General features: G+C 36.5%; 2 protein-coding genes across 5 annotated transcripts in view; both read right to left on the bottom strand.

Annotated features, from left to right (window-relative positions):
* Window positions 1–18,008, bottom strand: part of LOC142351029 (proto-oncogene vav-like) — a 198,412-nt gene that overhangs the window by 96,457 nt on the left and 83,947 nt on the right. The window lies entirely within an intron of this gene.
* Window positions 703–18,008, bottom strand: part of LOC142351028 (uncharacterized) — a 155,230-nt gene continuing 137,924 nt past the window's right edge. For all 4 annotated transcript variants that reach the window (XM_075403084.1, XM_075403086.1, XM_075403085.1 and 1 more), the window contains 10 exons: window positions 15,794–16,049; window positions 14,780–14,951; window positions 13,853–14,076; window positions 11,647–11,799; window positions 7,341–8,330; window positions 6,866–7,007; window positions 6,480–6,520; window positions 6,126–6,285; window positions 4,374–4,787; window positions 703–1,470 (listed from right to left, as the gene is read on the bottom strand). In XM_075403084.1, the coding sequence (XP_075259199.1) occupies window positions 6,220–6,285; window positions 6,480–6,520; window positions 6,866–7,007; window positions 7,341–8,330; window positions 11,647–11,799; window positions 13,853–14,076; window positions 14,780–14,951; window positions 15,794–16,049 (2,044 nt within the window). In that variant the 3' untranslated portion in view covers window positions 703–1,470; window positions 4,374–4,787; window positions 6,126–6,219. The remainder of the gene's footprint in view (window positions 1,471–4,373; window positions 4,788–6,125; window positions 6,286–6,479; window positions 6,521–6,865; window positions 7,008–7,340; window positions 8,331–11,646; window positions 11,800–13,852; window positions 14,077–14,779; window positions 14,952–15,793; window positions 16,050–18,008) is intronic.

Here is an 18,008-nt window from a genome sequence, read left to right as displayed (position 1 = left end):
AATAGATTTTAACTCCGGCACTGAAGGGCTTCCCAATTTTCCAGCGCCAATCTAACGTTAGTTGTGGTATGTTTCTGTTAAAAAATTGGGCTTATCTAACACTATAGTTATAATGCACTTAGGCTTTCAATTCAATTTTTTTTACTCTATACTCTCTTCGAGTAACTGCAAAATCAATAGAGTTCCATTAGCGCTGTTTTCAAGTATTCGTGAACGTTGGTTATTGCTAGGAATATTGGTCAATACTCTTTTCCATATTATTTTTTGTTGAAAATTTTAATTGGTCAAAATTAATTCTAGTTCGTCCACCCTTTAAAATTGGTGTGCAACCTGGATGTCAAATTTTTTTCTCGTTTTTTGGATATCGGTTTATCCTGTCAGCCAATTTGGCGATCGGAAACGCGTGCCAAGGTGTCAGCTCTGAAAACCAAAAATCAGTTTTTTAGCAATGATATTACATAATTTGGCGTTGAACGTTTTTTTGGGTTGAGGTTACAAAAGCTTTTGGTTGAGCCTTGTCTAAATTTTCCTGATTCGCATAATTGTCAAATGGCCAATAACAGAGGACATCTGTCACAACTAAAAAGACTTTTGGTAATTTTTTTGAATTGCATTTTATGATAGAGTTCTACAATATAGAAGAGAAGGGGATGAGAGGGGCTAGTGGGGACGATGTTGGGGGGTGGGAGAGGGGAGGGGAGGTGTCAAATAGAGACAGAGGAGAAGGAGCTCAACACAGGTTCCAGCTACAACCGAGAGAGACACACAAACACACACATGTAATAGTACACAGAGACAATAAACAAACAAACCACTGTGCACACAGTCCAGGTAGACGAAGGGGGGGGGGATAATGTTAAATTGAATACATGATCATGATCGGAGTAGAGGCATTACAATGAAGAGACAAAGTTGTTGATGTGGGGAGAGGAGAATGTTATGATGGATTATGTTGTTGTTATTTACTATTTACAGAGACTAACACTAAAACACCATCAATATAACATCTACTATAGCCAACATGTGAGTTTATTCTGACATATTTTAAGTTTCTTCTGTTTTTTCCTTCATTAGTTTGTTTGTCAAATGTCGAGTGTGAAATGTGTGTGAAAAGTAGTGACACGAGTGTGACTAGAGGGCGGCAATCTCAAGTCACACTCATTCGCTCCTTCAATCACACACAATTGCACAGTTGTCCATATTACAGAACTCACGTACTGCTATGTCCCAATTTGTATCCATTTTGAGATCATCCTCTTTCTCCTCTTTCGTAATGAATAGTGTGGGTGTATGTATGTCTACCTCATGCATAAATAGACAACACACACTTCCATATATGGTGGTAGTGGATAGTACTGAGCCTGAACAGGCCACTCTATGTCTCATCTGTTATTGTTTGTTTGTTTGTCTGGTCACTCACTCGTCATTTTGAGTGTTCCTTTTCCCTCTCAATATTGGTGATGTTGTACTCTGGAAACAGATCAGGTTGAAATTAGCAGAACACACTAAATTTTTCTCGTGTGAATCACACAAAAAATCGTCTATTGTCACACGATTTTTCGGGGAAAAAAGTGACACGAGAAAATGCCCAGTTACATGATAAATCGTGTATTTTTACACGATTTTCTCGGCCTCAATCTCATTGTGAAAAAAAACCCAATTTTTCGTGTAAAAAAAATACAATTTTTCGCTTAAAAACCACCGACCACCATAAACCCTTCTTAGATACCATATCCAAGAAAATGAAAAAAATGAAAGTAAACTGAAACTACGTCTTTTGGGTCGTAGCACGAGACTCTTGATGTACAATTTCATTTGGATAAGGAAAAAAATTTTTACTACGGTTTCTTAGAAACCATATCCAAGACCATCTATGGTTTCTTGGATAACATAGAAAGATCATATACGAAATCAATCTTCGTCTATGGAACCATGTATGGTCTTGGATATGGTTTCTAAGAAAAGCCAACACGGGCACACGAACTATAATTAAAACATTATTGTACTTTTGTCTGGCTGAATTTTAATTTACCTTACCTTAAACAATACCTATTAACTGTTGAGGTCAAAACGGCCCAGATCGCCTAAAAAACATTATGACCTCATTTTAAATTGCTTAACTTATATTTCTTGAGAAATACACGAACGACACAAAATATTACCTTTGTTATCTCTGTTTAACAGTGAAAGTTTAAATTGAGTAAGAGAACTGCTGTAATTCGTACTCTTTGCAAACGAAAAAACTAATCGTTGGAGTTTTTGATAAGCAGTGTGAACAAAAACAAAGCATGTTTTTCTTCCTTTCTTTATATTTTATAATCACTTGCAATAATTACATGTGTTTGGTACCCGAAGAAAAAGGTTTTGCTTGTATCGCTATTACCCCTGTTGATCTGGATAGCTTGCTCAAGAAATGACTACTGCAGAGTTAGTTGTCTTGCAATCATCAAACATAACCGGCAGATTGCCGGAAAATAGCCGCCGTTGACGCGCTTGAAGACGCGCCGCGTAGAAGAGTTAAATTGACCAAATTTAAAATTGTTTTTAGTGTCAAAAGTGTTCTAATTTGGCATGCAGTTTCAGTTAAATTTTAAAACTATACTTAATTCAGCTTCTAAACTGAAAGCTAATATGCTTAATACGGATATCAGCTACCAAACACTCCAATGAACTTTGATAACCTAATTCTCAATGAATTATTGACCGGGCTTTATCGGTTTATCACGTCTCTTTTGATTTCGCTCTTTTGACGTTGACCGTATTCACTGCATTGCGCAATTCAATGCACGAAAAAATTTAAAATCCATTCAGATGAAACAGTAAGTGAAGTAAGTCAAACGTGAAAATCGTAACTTATGTAAAACGAAAAACGTGATCAAAAGGTAAAGCGAATTAAAAAACATAGCAGGACAAGTCCTGACGTACAATTCAAAGAATTTTCATTGACTAAACAGAAAACTAGACCTAGAACGGACAATGAATGGATTGGGAAAACCATTTAGAAAATCCGATCCAAAAAATCGAAAAAATAGTAAAAAAAAAGAAAAGTGAAATTGCCGCATGTGAACAAAAAACCACCAGCGAGAGAGCGAATTTTTCTTCAAACACCATTTTCTCACTCTACTTTAAAATTAGAGCAAAAAAATTTCACGCCGCAAAGCCACTCGCTTTTTCGCTCCACTTCCTGTTTCGGCGTGACCAAAATCACTACTCCAATTTGACTTCAAAAATCATGAAAATGTGTGAACAGATCTTAAAAAAAAAAGACAGCGCCCCAATACAATTCAAATTCTTTGAATTGTAAAAAGGAGAGCGCCTAAGTAATAACCGTTTGAGAGGCTGACGGCGGCTATTAATAACTAATACTACTCCTCATGAAACCATTTGGATTGAAAACTATTTGTACACCTATACTATAAGGAAAAGGATGGGATGTGACAGAATCTGTTAACATAACCGACCAACGTCGGGCGAATTGCTCTCAAACGACCGACGCGCGGTTGGAATTCTGAGAACCGCCCTTTACACCAGAAATATAAGTTTTCAAAACAGTTTCTGTAAATCACATACTTGGAGATTAGTGACCTGAAAGGCATAATAGGACTTAATGACCGCTGGGCGCTATCTGTTTATCCCGTTTTTTGAGGATGAAAAGTCAAATGCGTCAGACGAAAAATTGGTCAAGCGAAAAAATCGCATAAAAAAGACCGACAGGACTAATATAATTGCTACAAACTTCGTTTGAGAGCGATTAAACATCCAACTGGTACTTCAATGCACCTTGAATTCTTACATTATTTATTTACTCATCAAATTGCATTTCCCACACCATTTGAACATGTCGCCTTAGATCAAAGCTGTAATTTGAAGGCGTGTAGGCAGCACAGATATTTAAAGAACCTTAGTGCAGCGTAGAGAGATCAAGACTTTTAATCATCCTTTGTTGCTTATATATATGATGCAATTTTTAAAACGAGAAGCAAATGTTTGCATCAAAACCATACCAAGAGATTTAACGAAGATCATCTGGAATTGATTGGATCAAACGCTGTGGCTTTGTCGAGAAAAACTATTGGCTTGTTTTTGTTCTCCAATTCAAAATAGAGTCGATTGAAATAGAGAAGTTAGGTTATTGTAGATCGACTGGAACTAAAATCATTCTGATCACCACATAATTGACAATGAATTAATCGCCTAAAATATTAATTAACCAGTCTTTCAAAAACTGATTATAATGACATAAGCATCACAACGAATAAGTCTCGTGTGAACTTTCTTCCAAAGATGTGGTAACCGTAATTTTATATACCGTAATTGCTACCCGACTCTGTCCTGAATTCTTAACTATTCTTCAACTAGTCTTGAATATTCACCTTTAAAATAGATTGGGATGGACTGGCATGGGTTTTGGTCTATCTGGGGTTGTGTAGGAGTGATCGATTGATTGTGTCTGTATAAGTACATGTTGAGTGTGTCTGTGGCTCGATCGACCGATTGAGCGGATCGACTGTGGGGCTCAACTCCGTCAGACTCTGCCTCCTGACTCGCTTCCCTTTCCCCTCTAATTGGTCACTGCCTCACTCCCACGCACACACTTCTCCTCGTGTTATGGATAATAGATAGAGTGGTACTAATACATAGTAGAGTAGTTAGTATATTGCACCATTTATAGATCGATCGATTGATTGAGTTTTTGAGCCATTGTATCAGAAACTGTTCTCAAGTTTTCAGTCGGAATTGTTGGTAAATTTTATCATTTGGCGTTTTTGGAGGTCTTCGTTTCGTATCTGTAACATTAACAAATCACTGGAGACCCTCGCCAGAGAGAATGCCCGGGTATTATTGTATCGATGGTTAATATCAAAATATTCAGACAAGGTAACATTTATGGCAATTCAGTTACAATTTGAACAACACGTTGTTCAAAAAACCAGTGCTGTAACACGAGGAACTATCGATAATACAAAAACTAAGTTGCATATTTTACCTCGAAAATTTCGAAAACTACGATTAAAATATAAATGCAGCAAAAATTGAAAACATAGCCGGCAGATTGTCGGAATAGCTGCGAAAGAATAGACCTGCATGCCATATAATAGAGATAGAAACAGATACAGATCTAAATTGAAAAAAAATCGACGCCGCTCAAAAAACTAGGCTAAAAAACATTCGATGATAAATCAATAAAGCTTGTTAAAATTCATTCCACAGAAGCCTCTTATTAGGGACCTTTACTGCACATATGAGTTCCTTTGACCTTAAACAAATTCAAGTTAAACCTAAGTTTTAAAGTGCAAAAGTCATTTTATTGAGTGAGGTAAGTCACGTATGATCAAAATCTAATCACGCAAATAACCTAAAAACTTTCGCTAAAGCGAGTGAGAAATGACGTCACGCGCGCAAATGTTGTTAGTGAGAGGAAGAAGTCATTCAGAAAATTTGACTTTTTCAGCTTTGCTGTGTGAACAAATGTAAAACGAAAAAAGAGCGTCAGACGACGAAACAAAAAAACATAGCAGGACAAGTCCTGACGTACAATTCAAAGAATTTTCATTGACTAAACAGAAAATTAGACCTAGAACGGACTATGAATGGATTGGTAAAACCATTTAGAAAAAAATCCGATCCAAAAAAACGAAAAAAGAGTAAACATCAAAGTCAAATTGCCGCATGTGAACAAAAAACCACTAGCGAGAAAGCCAATTTTTGTTCAAACACCATTTTCTCACTCTACTTTAAATTTGGAGCGAAAACAATTCACGCCGCAAAACCACTCGCTTTTTCGCTCCACTTCCTGTTTCGGCGTGACCAAAATCACTACTCCAATTTGACTTCAAAAATCATGAAAATGTGTGAACAGATCTTAAAAAAAAGACAGCGCCCCAATACAATTCAAATTCTTTGAATTGTAAAAAACCAAGAGCACCGCAATATAGCTACGCTCAGCTTACAGCTTCGCAGCTATAATGAAAGAAATGTGACATAGATGGCGTTTTGTTTACTTGTTTACAAAAGAAATTTTTGACAGACATCTTTAGCTCACTAGTCTGTATTGAATGAGGTTACATTTGGAACTAAAACAGTTGTCTAAGTTTCCATTCAGTCGCTAACGCATAGAAGTATACCTGTTTTGTTTGTTGTTTTGATCAATTTTGATAAGTTTTGTTTTGTTTGTTTGTTTTGATTGATTTGATTGTGATTGTTTGTTGTTCCTCCTCTCTACTTTCTCCAGAAGGAAGGCTCTCCTGGTCCAGCACTGCTCAGCATCTTCTGTCCCTCACTCACCTACACACACATTCACTGATCAGAATAAATCAACAATGAAACATGACAATTGGCACTGAATCATGATGCCTCAAGTGTATATCCCCCCTACTATGGATGCTCATAATTTAGCTGTGAATGTCAGAAACAGCGTCAAAATCTGAGTAGAATAATAGTCAAACATCAATGATGAATTAGTCTTCTTAATGACTCACTTTCTCAATTTTGTATCGTCTGCTACTGCTGCTGTCTGTGCCTGAAACAACAACACAAATTATCACTCACAACACTACACTCTCATAGGGACAGTTTAAACTCAAACAAATAGTAAACATTACTTCATTACTTGATTCTATGTCAACACCATTATAGTGAGAGTAAAGTTTGGAGCCTTTGTGGGTTGTGACCCCACAATCTCTTAATTGATTGTAATCCTGTGCTCTCCACTGAGCCAACACAGCTTACTTACTAGAGTGTATACTCTAACACCTACGTTTCCCTATGCAAGGTGCAACTTGAGTCAGGACTTCGTGAAATTAAATCAATTTTGATAAAGTTTGAGACTCTTCATAAACAGTTGAGATGAGGTGAGATTACAAACCAGATGAGTTGTTGACTTGTGATACTCGGATTGTTTGCCAAGAGATGCCAGCAGAGTTTTGTACTTTGCACATGTAAGTGCCACAGTCTTGTCTACTCAGTCGACTCATCATCAGAGTTGAATAGGAGTCAGAATGTTTCACCTGTACACAGTAAAACAGCATACAGATTAATATTACAAGTGAGTTAACACTCTCCCCACACTTTCGTCACATTTTTGGTCGAAAGAGAATGTAACAACCCAACTGTGGTATATCAAGCTAACACAGTTGATACTTCCGCAGAGCTTTGGTGCAACGGTAGCATGCCGGGCTGTGGTTCTGGAGATTGTAGGTTCGAGTCCTCTAAGCTCTAATTCTTAGCAGTTTATTGAGTTAGCTAATACCACAGTGGGGTTGTTACAAGAGTTTTAACGAGAGTTGATGAAAATACAGTATTGGATACTAAGTGGAACAATATTTGTAAGCATTTCTAACTTGTACTCTTCCATCTCTGCTCTCCTTCACATCCAAGTTGCCCTTCATCCACTTGAAAGTTCCACTTGGCTGTGCAATGGCCGACACTGTGATCACTGCTGTTCCACCCTCACTCAACTCCATTCCACCCTCGTCCACCGAAGATGAAATGATCTTGGGTGGAACTTCCACAGTTAGGGAGGCGGATGCACTCCTCTCCACAGACTGGATACTCTCGCCAGATCCACTTGAACTGGAAGAGGAACTGAAACTCTTTCTGATTGTACTCTCAGATGTGAGAGTCATTCGCATGTGTTTGATCTTCTTTCTGTCTCCGGATAAAGGACTGCTCTTTTTCAATGACGACGGCTGGATCTTTCTGACTCTGGTGACGACGTCCTTCGAAATGGCACCCGCATCCTCAAGGTCACCCAGGGTCAACCCAGTGTCTGAGTTGTCGCTTTCGTGTGGTTGCAGAGCTGGCTTGTACGTAGTAGCCTGTGCCCGCTCCCCTTTCATTTTTCGAGATGGTACCCGCTGTGCCGATGCGAAAGATGGGCTGGAGCCACTATCACTGTACAGACTACTACAGCTGGATCCACTGCCCACATCACCACCACTGTTGCTGCTGCTGGAATCAATCAAGTCCAGACATTGCTCTGACATGGCGCTACATATGGGCGCCTCTGGGCACGCACAGGCTTGTTGCTGGTTCTCGGGTTCCTCGTCTGTGGAATCGGTTTTAATGGTGACACGGCGCTTCTCAAATAGGGGCACACAGGCATTCGGGTCGTTGATCAGGGGCGAAGGTACCAAAACTGCCCTCTTGAATGGCGAGACTCCCCTCTTTGGAGTATGGAATGGGGAATCGTTTCGACTTCCTGGGCTGGTGTCACTCTCACTGGAGTACCTGGTGACCAACATCTCCTCTTCTGTCAACTGTCTCAGTTGGTCTTTCACTGATGCTCTCTCATAAGACATGGTGAAGAAATTGCACACGCCAGACTCAACCTTAAATAATATCAAGTTTCAGCCTATATTTTCAGAAAAAAAAATATAAAATTTGCATTGTCCAAACTATTTGATTGGTTAAAATAAAGTACAATAAATGGAACAAATGCGAGTTCCAATCGAGTGTCGTGGATTGATTATCTATGCTGTGCGTTTTGCGTTGTTTGGATTACGATCCATTTGACCTCTCCGTGGCTACAACACCCCATAGACCAGGATAGACCTATTTTATTACGCTATTTTATTTACTAAAAAGTTGCTCAAAATGCGTTTGATACAATACATTTTAAACTGACCAGTGAGAGAGCAAAGATAATTGTTCCGACCTATACTAGTGGGGAGAACTATATGCTCAATTTTCAGTCAATTTTCGATTGGTTCAGTCAATTTTCGCTGACCGATATAATCGTACAGATTTTTGTGGTATCGTTAGAAAGCTAAGCTTGTCACGCGTATAGAAATCCAAATTAAATAAGATTTTTTTTGAGTTTTGCTTTTTCAAAGGAGTTACAGGGGTTTAAAATTTCGTGAAGGTTAGCCTTTACTCCGTTGTTTTGATCCCATTTTTCGTAACTTTTGCTTAAATTTTGTTAAATAATTGCCAAAAATTTGAAAAATTCGATGATGATTGTCTCATTGGTTTTACGTTTAATGATAAAATTTTGCATTCTTTTTTTTAAAATGGCATCAAATATGTTTTTAGTTCAATTTGCCTAGTTAGGCCATACGCAATTATGTGAAATATTTGCGGATTTTAACGGAAACTTAGCAAAAACAAAACCAGTTTTAGTCTCATCGTAAAAGTAAAAAGGATGCAGATTGTATTTTGCGTCAGTCCTTTTACAAAAAAAACTATTGCATTTTTTAATCCCAATTACAGGCAAATCTGTTTTCATTTAAAACTTCAATTAAGAGGAGGTCCCATTCGCGCCAAAAGAATGTCCCATAAAAACATATCTGAGTATAGCTCATGGTTTTTATGGCTCCAACAAATTTCCGTAAGTTTTTTTAAAAAAAATTTTCGACAACATTTCAGCGTTTGATGCGCATTCTGTAATCTTATGACTGAGTCTAATAAATAAAATTTGTAATTCGGTATCTATGGATTCACAAAATAACCTCGCTTAAGCTTTCGGTTGATGCAAAAAGACTTTGCCAATATAACTCGATAAGTTTTCAAAATTAATCATTTATTTTTGATATATAATTTTTGCTAAAATTAGCTATTTTGGAAACATTAGGAATATTTTTGGTTGAATTTGAGAATTACTAGCAACAATTAAATGGATTACTCCCAAAGATTAATTACTTTCAATAAAGGTAAGCCCCCTATCATTTCTGCTGAAGTGCAGGTCAATTGGTTTAGTTTAGTATTTATCTAATGCAAATTTGACTTTCTCATTAGGTTTTTTCTTTAAAAAGTAGATATTAAATTTTGGCCGCAGAAAATTGGACATCAACTTTTGGTATTGCTTGAATCAGCTATAGAAAAATCGAGTTTATTCAATTTGTGAAACTTATTTGTTCAATAGTTATTGGGATTGTAATGGGGCGTTGTACTTTTTTTGAAAAAGAAATTCGCCTTTGTTTTTATAATGTTAGTTATAGACGAAAATGATTTCAAATCTCAGCTCAATTATTGACAAGTTAGAATTGCCGATGAAGGTCAAGGAACATGTGTAATTGTTTTAGCCAAAAAATTATGGTTTTCTTTATGGCTTCAACGCCGTTTGTTTAAAACTGTCGGTCAAAATTTAAGTTCCGCTCGGTTTCGTTGTTATTTTGCAGTCTTTCGAATAAGTCTCAAAAATCACATATTCAAGTGGCTTTCTATGTAGTAAAAAGTTAATCTCTTTACTTTTTTGATTGAAAGCTTATGGTTGTCATGACTTATGGCTTTAAAAAAATTGTTCAAAATATCATTGTTTTATTAAGATTTGCAGTTTCTAATCTAATCTTATCTCCGCCATCTTTTAACATAATCCTATCAAAGGGAAAGAGGGCGATCTATCTTTCAGGATATTTAGATTGTAGTCTTTACGCTTGTTTTATCAATTAACAAACAGGTTTTTGGCTTTGATACTAGGAATTTTCACAGGTTTTTTTGACATTCTGAGGCTCCCTTTCGCTCTACTATCCGATTATCAAATTAATGCCATTTCATTGACAAGTTTCAAATTATTAATAGCAACGAAAGAAGGCGCAATTGATTATATTTTTAGTGAATAGAACATGATTTAAAGGTTATAGATTATATAAGACACCGTTCGCTCGCAAAATTGAATCGCCTTTTTGATTTTTGCCTGTATCTGTTTTTTTTGTAGTCGTATGACATTCTGGATAACGCCATATCTCGAATTCTTGACTTCGAGTTTAATTGTTTTCAAAAAATATTAATGTATTTTTTAACTTTGCTGTTTTATTCTTCGCCTACGTGGTACTTATTCTCAGTAAAAACAGATCACTTCTGCTATATTTCAAGTCGATTGGTTTAGTTTAGTTTTCATCTAATGCTATTTTGACTTTTTCATTAAGTTTTTTTTTCTAAAAAAATTTTGATAGACATTGAATTTTGATCGTAAGAAATTCTTGTTGTTTTCATTTGATTTTGTCGTTTGTCTTCTCTTCCACTCACCTTAATGATATGATCGGCCCTCTTCTGACTTGTTTTTAAATTTGTGCAGTGGGTTTAGATTTAAGCAATTTTTTTAAATCGATACTCCAATTATTTTCGCACATTTTGTGAACTTTTGAAAGACTCACATCTCTTCCTATATGGTAGACAAATATGTCAGACATGTGGTTGAGCGGTGTCCAAACATTATATGCGCACGCACATTGCTGAACCTCCCTTTTTGGCTTTAGAACTCATTTTCTCCAAGAAGCGGTGAGATGAAAGTGATTACAATATAGAAAGTAAGTGAAGTATGGTCTATTTTGATAAGAGAAGGGGAAGTTAAATACTTAGCTCTTGCATTTGACAGTGGTCATTTTTACATCCAACTTTTATTAGGTAATTGTCACCTGCAGTTTGTTGAAGAAGACACTTGCCGTTTCTATTCAATTTAAAATGACTTAAAATGAATGAAACAGTAATTTTAAATTGAATAGAAACTGCAAGTGTCTTCTTCAACAAACTGCAGGTGACAATTACCTAATAAAAGCTGGATGTAAAAATGACCACTTTTAACAGCAGGAGAAATGTATTTAACTTCCCCTTCCATTATCAAAATCAACCATACTTTACTTACTTTCTATATAGTAATATTTCTATCTAGTAATCATTTGTATATAGTAATATTTCAATCTTTCTAACCGCCATTTGTTTGGCCTCTCGGTTGCTGACTAAGTCTGAGAATGTGTTGAAGTCACTGGCTTTCCTCGACAGCATGTCATCAAGCATATTAGCTCTGGGTAGCAAATCGAAAGCAGTTCCTGTGTCTCTGTTCTTGCGCAGTACTGTAGACACCTGTCATAATTCACAACAATTGATAATTTCCTATTATAAGGATCTATCGCAATGATAGAAATATGTGACTTTGAAATCGGTGCTAGGAAAATTGGCCGACAGGGCGTTTAGCCGACAAGGAAAAAATGAGAAATTTAGCCGACAGTTTTATCATAATTGGTCATAAATTTTACTTCAATTGGTCATAAAAGTCTCATTGGTCCATAAATCAGTAGTTTGGTTGTGATAGATTCATATCAAGTCCCGCTTACGAAATAGTGTTCTAAATTGGCCAATCGCAGCTTCAGAATAAATTTTATTGCTCATTTTATTTAAATTGTCGGTTAAATTTCTCATTTTTTGGTTGTCGGCTAAACGCCCTGTCGGCCAATACGGCGGCCACTTTTGAAATCGTTTCTTCTCTTTCAACTAATTAATGTCCAAATTAAACAACGATTTGAATAGAGATTAATGTGATTCCTTTGTAACTGCGGAATAGAAGGTTGAAATTTAGAGTAATGAGCCGAAATTTAGAATAGAAAACCAAGATAAATAGTTTTGGGTTGAAACTCGTGTTTGAAAAATGCACTTTTCGACAATATATTACAAGATTAAACCGAAAGACAAAGCGTTCTTGAATTACATGTGGTTCAATAACCACCTTATCCAACCATGCGGAGAATGCTTTGCCATTTCTGTTGTTTAATTTTTTAAAGCCTTAAAAGGTAAACGCAAAACATTTACATTTTAAGAATCACTTTAACATAGCCCGCAGACTGCTGGAGCAGCTACAAAATAGACGTGCGTGTCGTATAATACGAACAGATATAAGTTCAAAAAGTTATCGACGCCGGTCAAAAATTATGTAAAAACGTTCAGCTATTCATTAACAAGGATTGTTAAAATTCACTCCACTGAAGCCTATTTACTAGAGACTTTTATTACACACAAGAGTTCCTTTGTCATTGATTTAAATTAAATTAGGCTTACGTTTAAACATACGTTACTTACCTCACTCAATAAAATGACTTAAGCACTTTAAAACTTTTTAAAGTGTAAAAGTCATTTTATTGAGTGAGTTAAGTAACGTAAGTTTAAAATATAATCACGCAAATGACCTAAAAGATTTTGCTAGAGAGCGTGAGAAATAACGCCACCCGCGCAAATGCCGTCACTGAGAGGAAGAAGTCATTCAGAGACGAAGAAATTTTGACCTTTTCAGCTTTGCTGTGTGAACAAATGTAAAACGAAAAATAGCGTCAGACGACGAAACGAAACACATACCAGGACAAGTCCTGAACTGCAATCCAAAGTATTGAATGAAAACCTTGAAAAACTACACAATTGACTAACAGAATAAATGGATAAAACACAGAGAAACTTTGCACAAAATAAGCATTTGAAGTGATTGTGACGAAATATGGTCGTAACAAAAATCTTGACGACTAAATAAAACACATCGCAAGACGTCATGACACAATTGGAAAAATTTTCATTGAATAAACAAAAAACAAGACCTAAAGAGGACTATGAAAGGACTGGGAAAACCAGTTAGAGAAAAACCAAATTTAAAAAATTGAAAAAAAATCAAATCAATGTCAAAATGGGACATGTTATCAAAAAACCACTTGCAAGAAAACGGACTTTGTTCGAACACCATTTTCTCACTCTATTTTACAATTGGAGCGAAAAATTTAACACCGCAAAACTACTTCAATTTGATTTGAAAAATCATGAAAATGTGTGAACAGATCTTAATAAAAGATCGCGCCCCAATACAACTCAAATTCTTTGAATTGTAAAAAACCCCGCAATATAGCTTCGCTGCTATAATGAACATAAATAGTTTGGTTCTTAGACTATTAGCAGAAACAATGTCTAAAATCTTTTACTTGTCTATCTATTGGAACACGTTCATGCAATTTAACCATTTCGCTAATTACTTTTCCTTCCTTTATTAACTTTCTTTTTGCATTTTCTCTCCGGATGGATTTTTATTGGTAAATAGCTCCAAATTGTCTAATTACTGCATTTGGTTTCTTATGGATTGCTTATTCCCAAGTGGGCAACTTGCCTGATGTGCATTATCAGTGGGGGAGAGGGAAGAGGTGGCGGATAGAGCAGAGAGAGATGACTCATGTTCGCTGAATGTGGTGAGGAGACTGGTATCACTGGCTGCATGTCTGCACTCACTGATACTCCCAACATCATCCAGACTAACATCCCCTCCTACGTCACTACTCACTGTCACATAACTACTCAACACTGACTCTGGCTCTCCACCCTCATCGCCTACCTCTGCAACAACACACATGTTAATGCCCAGTATTAACTTCTTCATTGAATCAATGTAAGTCGCCATATTTGTTTATTGATTTGTGTAAAGCGCCATGTTTAATGATTGCTAACAAAATGATAAAAGTAAAGTCATGTAAAACGGAAGTGATGTTATGTGTTTTTTAATATAATCTGAAACAAAACATGGGAAACCAACAAATAAACATGAAAGCAAGGAAAAAGGACTGAACACGACCAAGGATAGGCCAGTGTTGAATTCAACACATATACATTTCAAGTAGTTTTTAATATTTTTGTCAGTGGGTCTACCCAGGTGAAACTACTACGAGAATGGAACATTACAGCATTCAAACAACCATCCCATACTAACTCGTCAAGTACCCTTTACCCTTTACACCAGCAGTTGCTGAGCTTGCCAACTTTGGCATCTCTTATAACCCGTTCTCACATTTTTTCTTGTTCCTCAAGGCTTCATTTCTCTAGCCAAGTATACGTTGAACAAGTAGAGCTTCTTGTCAAGCTATGTCAGGCTTATCTTATGCACAATTTACATTTGGGTGTTCTCTTTCAACTTTTTAACAGTTTTCAGAGAGTAAAATTGTAGGAAACAAAATTCGGATGTAAGCATGGCTTAGCTATCTAGAAACATGGACCCGGGTGGGACTTGAACCGGTGATGTGTTAATTGGTAGAGTAGGTGGTACCTTTGAGAGCAGGCTCAGAGAGTGCAGAAGTGGGGAGTGCAGCTGCAGAGACACTGTCACTCGTCGCAGTCTGGTAACTCACACTAGGAGTAGACTCCCCACATGTCCTGAAGCTGTCTTCCTCCTCCTCTTCTCCACTGTCACTACCCACGCGTACCACAGACTCTGATACCTGAGACACAGACACATAAATACATTATACTAACCCAAAATGAACAGCATACAAGAATTTTAGCCAGCATAAAATCTCATGTATACTAAGTCGTATAGTTTTTTAATCCTAATCTTACTAAGTCATATATTTTCCTAATCATACGAAGTCATATATTTTCCTTATCATACTAAGTCTATTTTTTTGTGGAACCTTAGCAAACAAACTAAGATCAGATATGAAATGTTACGAAAGATAAAAAAGATCATAAGAAAAAAATTTACATACCTTACCAGTGTTAATACTATCAAAATTATAGTTTTTGCATATATTCGATAGATTAAAAAAGTGTGAACAAGAATGAAGCGTGAAGCTAAAATTGAATTGTCCTTTTCTTACGACCGTCCAAGTCGACTAAACTATTGGATAGAAACAACACAGCTGAATAGACACTTCACTTGTAAGATGTGACAATAGGATAGGAAGAATCCATGATAAGATAATTACATAATTAACGCCAAAAAATGTAACAAAAAGGTAAGCAAGCATTCATGATGACAAAAGTATTGTTATCAAATGTATCAGGCAAGTTTGTGAAAGAAAGGAGCCTGTAATCTGTAGAATCGAATTAACATTTCCTTAAATTCTAGATCTGTTCTACTCTTCCTCCCCAGTCACTCCCCCAACCACCCAACTCCATAGCTTAGAGGGCATGAAACGTTTACGCCTCCCGTGCGGTCTTTACTTCGCCGATTGCGCGTGTTATTTTTACACATTCACGTTCTAAAGAAGACGACGTAATGTACAATTGGTGACTGGGGGTGTTACGCAAAATAGGACAAATGCATGCCAGGTGTACATACCTCTTCGTTGCTTGATAGTTTGCGAAGGATCTCTTCCTCAGAGAGACTCCTGACGACCTCAATGTTCATGCTGTCTCTAACAGTGGCACTCCTCTTTGAGTCTCTGAACACAACACTCCCCAATGAGGAGGGAGGGAGAGTGTGACTCTTGTTCTTTCCCAACTGAGGAGGTCTCTTGTGTCTCTTTGTCCTCCTCTCCACTATCTCCTCTTCTATTATGATGAAGCTCTGAGGTCTCGCAGGCTGTGTGATCATCCTAATACCCAACACATATATTAATCGCACAAAATTCTCAATATTCCCAAACAGAATTTTCAAAGCATCTTTCAACGAGTAAATTAAAATTATTCACAAATTGCTAACTTGCAACAAAACACAGCACAAATGAACGCAGCTGAGTTTTAAAAAAATATTTCGGGCAAACTGATAGAATCAAATTTGAATCCATTTGAACTTTTTTTTATCGTCCTTCCTCAAAACATACCCTGCCGAACAACAGCCGCCATTGATTTCCATAACCCAGATTAGGATTGACAGATCAGCAGCAAAGGAAAAAATTGATTGATGTGCGAAAACATTTTAAACTATTTTGATTTCATATCACTTTTAGACATAATCCTGCTTCTTAATAGGAGGATTCAGGGGCTAGTATCAATACCAAACATAACCGACTAAACGTCGGAAGAATTGCTCTTGAACGACTAGTGGGAGCTCTAATCAATTGCAGCCTGCTTCAGTCGGGGGGGGGGGGGGGAGGAGGGGTAGCCTAAATGGGACTAAGAAGTTCTATAGTGGGTTTCAAATAACCATATTAGAGGTTAACATATACCACTATTAAGATTTAAAGTTAAAAAATGACACCAGTTTCGGCGCACTTTTTATTTGACTTTTAGTATTAAATTGCCGCCAATTGAGTTCAGCTGCTTGAAATTGTGATTGAGAGAGAATTTTAGATCACGCGAAATGCAAAAAGTCAAGGGCGTAAAAGTCACTCGAAAAAGTCAAAACCGTCAAGCGAAAATTTTGCAGAAAAAAAAAGACACACACGTTTACAATAATTGCTATGAACTGCGTTCAAGAGCAATTAATAAGCAAAGAGAGAGTAACTAAAACTTACAAAAAAGTTCAAGTAGCAGGCATCTAAAATTGGGTTTATCCGGTTTTTAATTTTGATTTCATTTCTTTATGACTTCGTTCATTTTAGATTGATTAGTTGAGCAACTGCTGTTTAAAAGTTCTTTGAGCAGAATGAGCGAAAAATTCGCAATTTAATGCAAAAAGACAAAAAAAAGCGGAAAAAGGAGGTAGAACAAAAATTTGTTTTCGTACGACGTTTTAAAAAGACATAGAAGGACGAGTCTTGAAATACAATCCACAGAATTGAATGACAAACGTAGAACTACTGTATCAGACCAGCATATCAATTGAACAATGCCAGCGAAAAGGACGAAGTTTCAAAAGCAGCGAAACTAGAATAACCAAACAAACTAACAAAAAAATTATCGCTAAAACTATTGGGGCTTTAATCCTGAAGGCTGATTTTGATTACCTTAGATATACCCATTAACCCACGCACAAGCCTTCAAAGGGGTCTATTGGCCACTAAAGTTAGAAGAGCAAATTTATTAAAATTTTCTAAACTTAGCAATTTTAATGAGTTCAAAACAAATTTTGGTTTCTCAGATCTGTTCAGTAACCCGTCTGCAAGACTTAAGAACGTTCCATTGGCCCTTAAAAATTGAAAAGCTCCAAAAATTCTATAACGTTGAAAAAAGTGAAAACAATTACGAATTTTATTGACATCTTGCTGATATTAGTGATACTAACATCTTCAGAACCCTTTAATTGACTCCAAAAACTATCCAGTAACCCACTTGCAAGCCTATAAAGGTTAATCGCCTATGAAGATTGATAAACATCGATTTTTTTAAATCAAAAACATGCAAAAATTCGTGATATTAAAACGTTGAAAACCATTCCATTGAGCATAGCAACTATACATCAGCCCGTTATCTAACCTTAGAGGAGTTTACTCGCCCATGGGGCTAGATAAGTTTAAAAAACGACCAAAATTTTCTTGAAAACTTCATTAAAAAAGAGCAAATTTTATCAAAAAATGGCCAAAATTCGTGATAATAAAATCTTTAAAGACAAAACATTGCCGTAAAAAAACATTGCAGTAACCGTTCTTAAACCCAAGAAGAGGTGCAATAGC

Source organism: Convolutriloba macropyga, chromosome 12 (assembly GCF_964194025.1).
Source record: "Convolutriloba macropyga chromosome 12, txConMacr16.3, whole genome shotgun sequence".
Taxonomy (NCBI): domain Eukaryota; kingdom Metazoa; phylum Xenacoelomorpha; order Acoela; family Convolutidae; genus Convolutriloba; species Convolutriloba macropyga.
The sequence above is the reverse complement of the archived record's forward strand: the minus strand, read 5'-3'. Positions and strand labels throughout refer to the sequence as shown.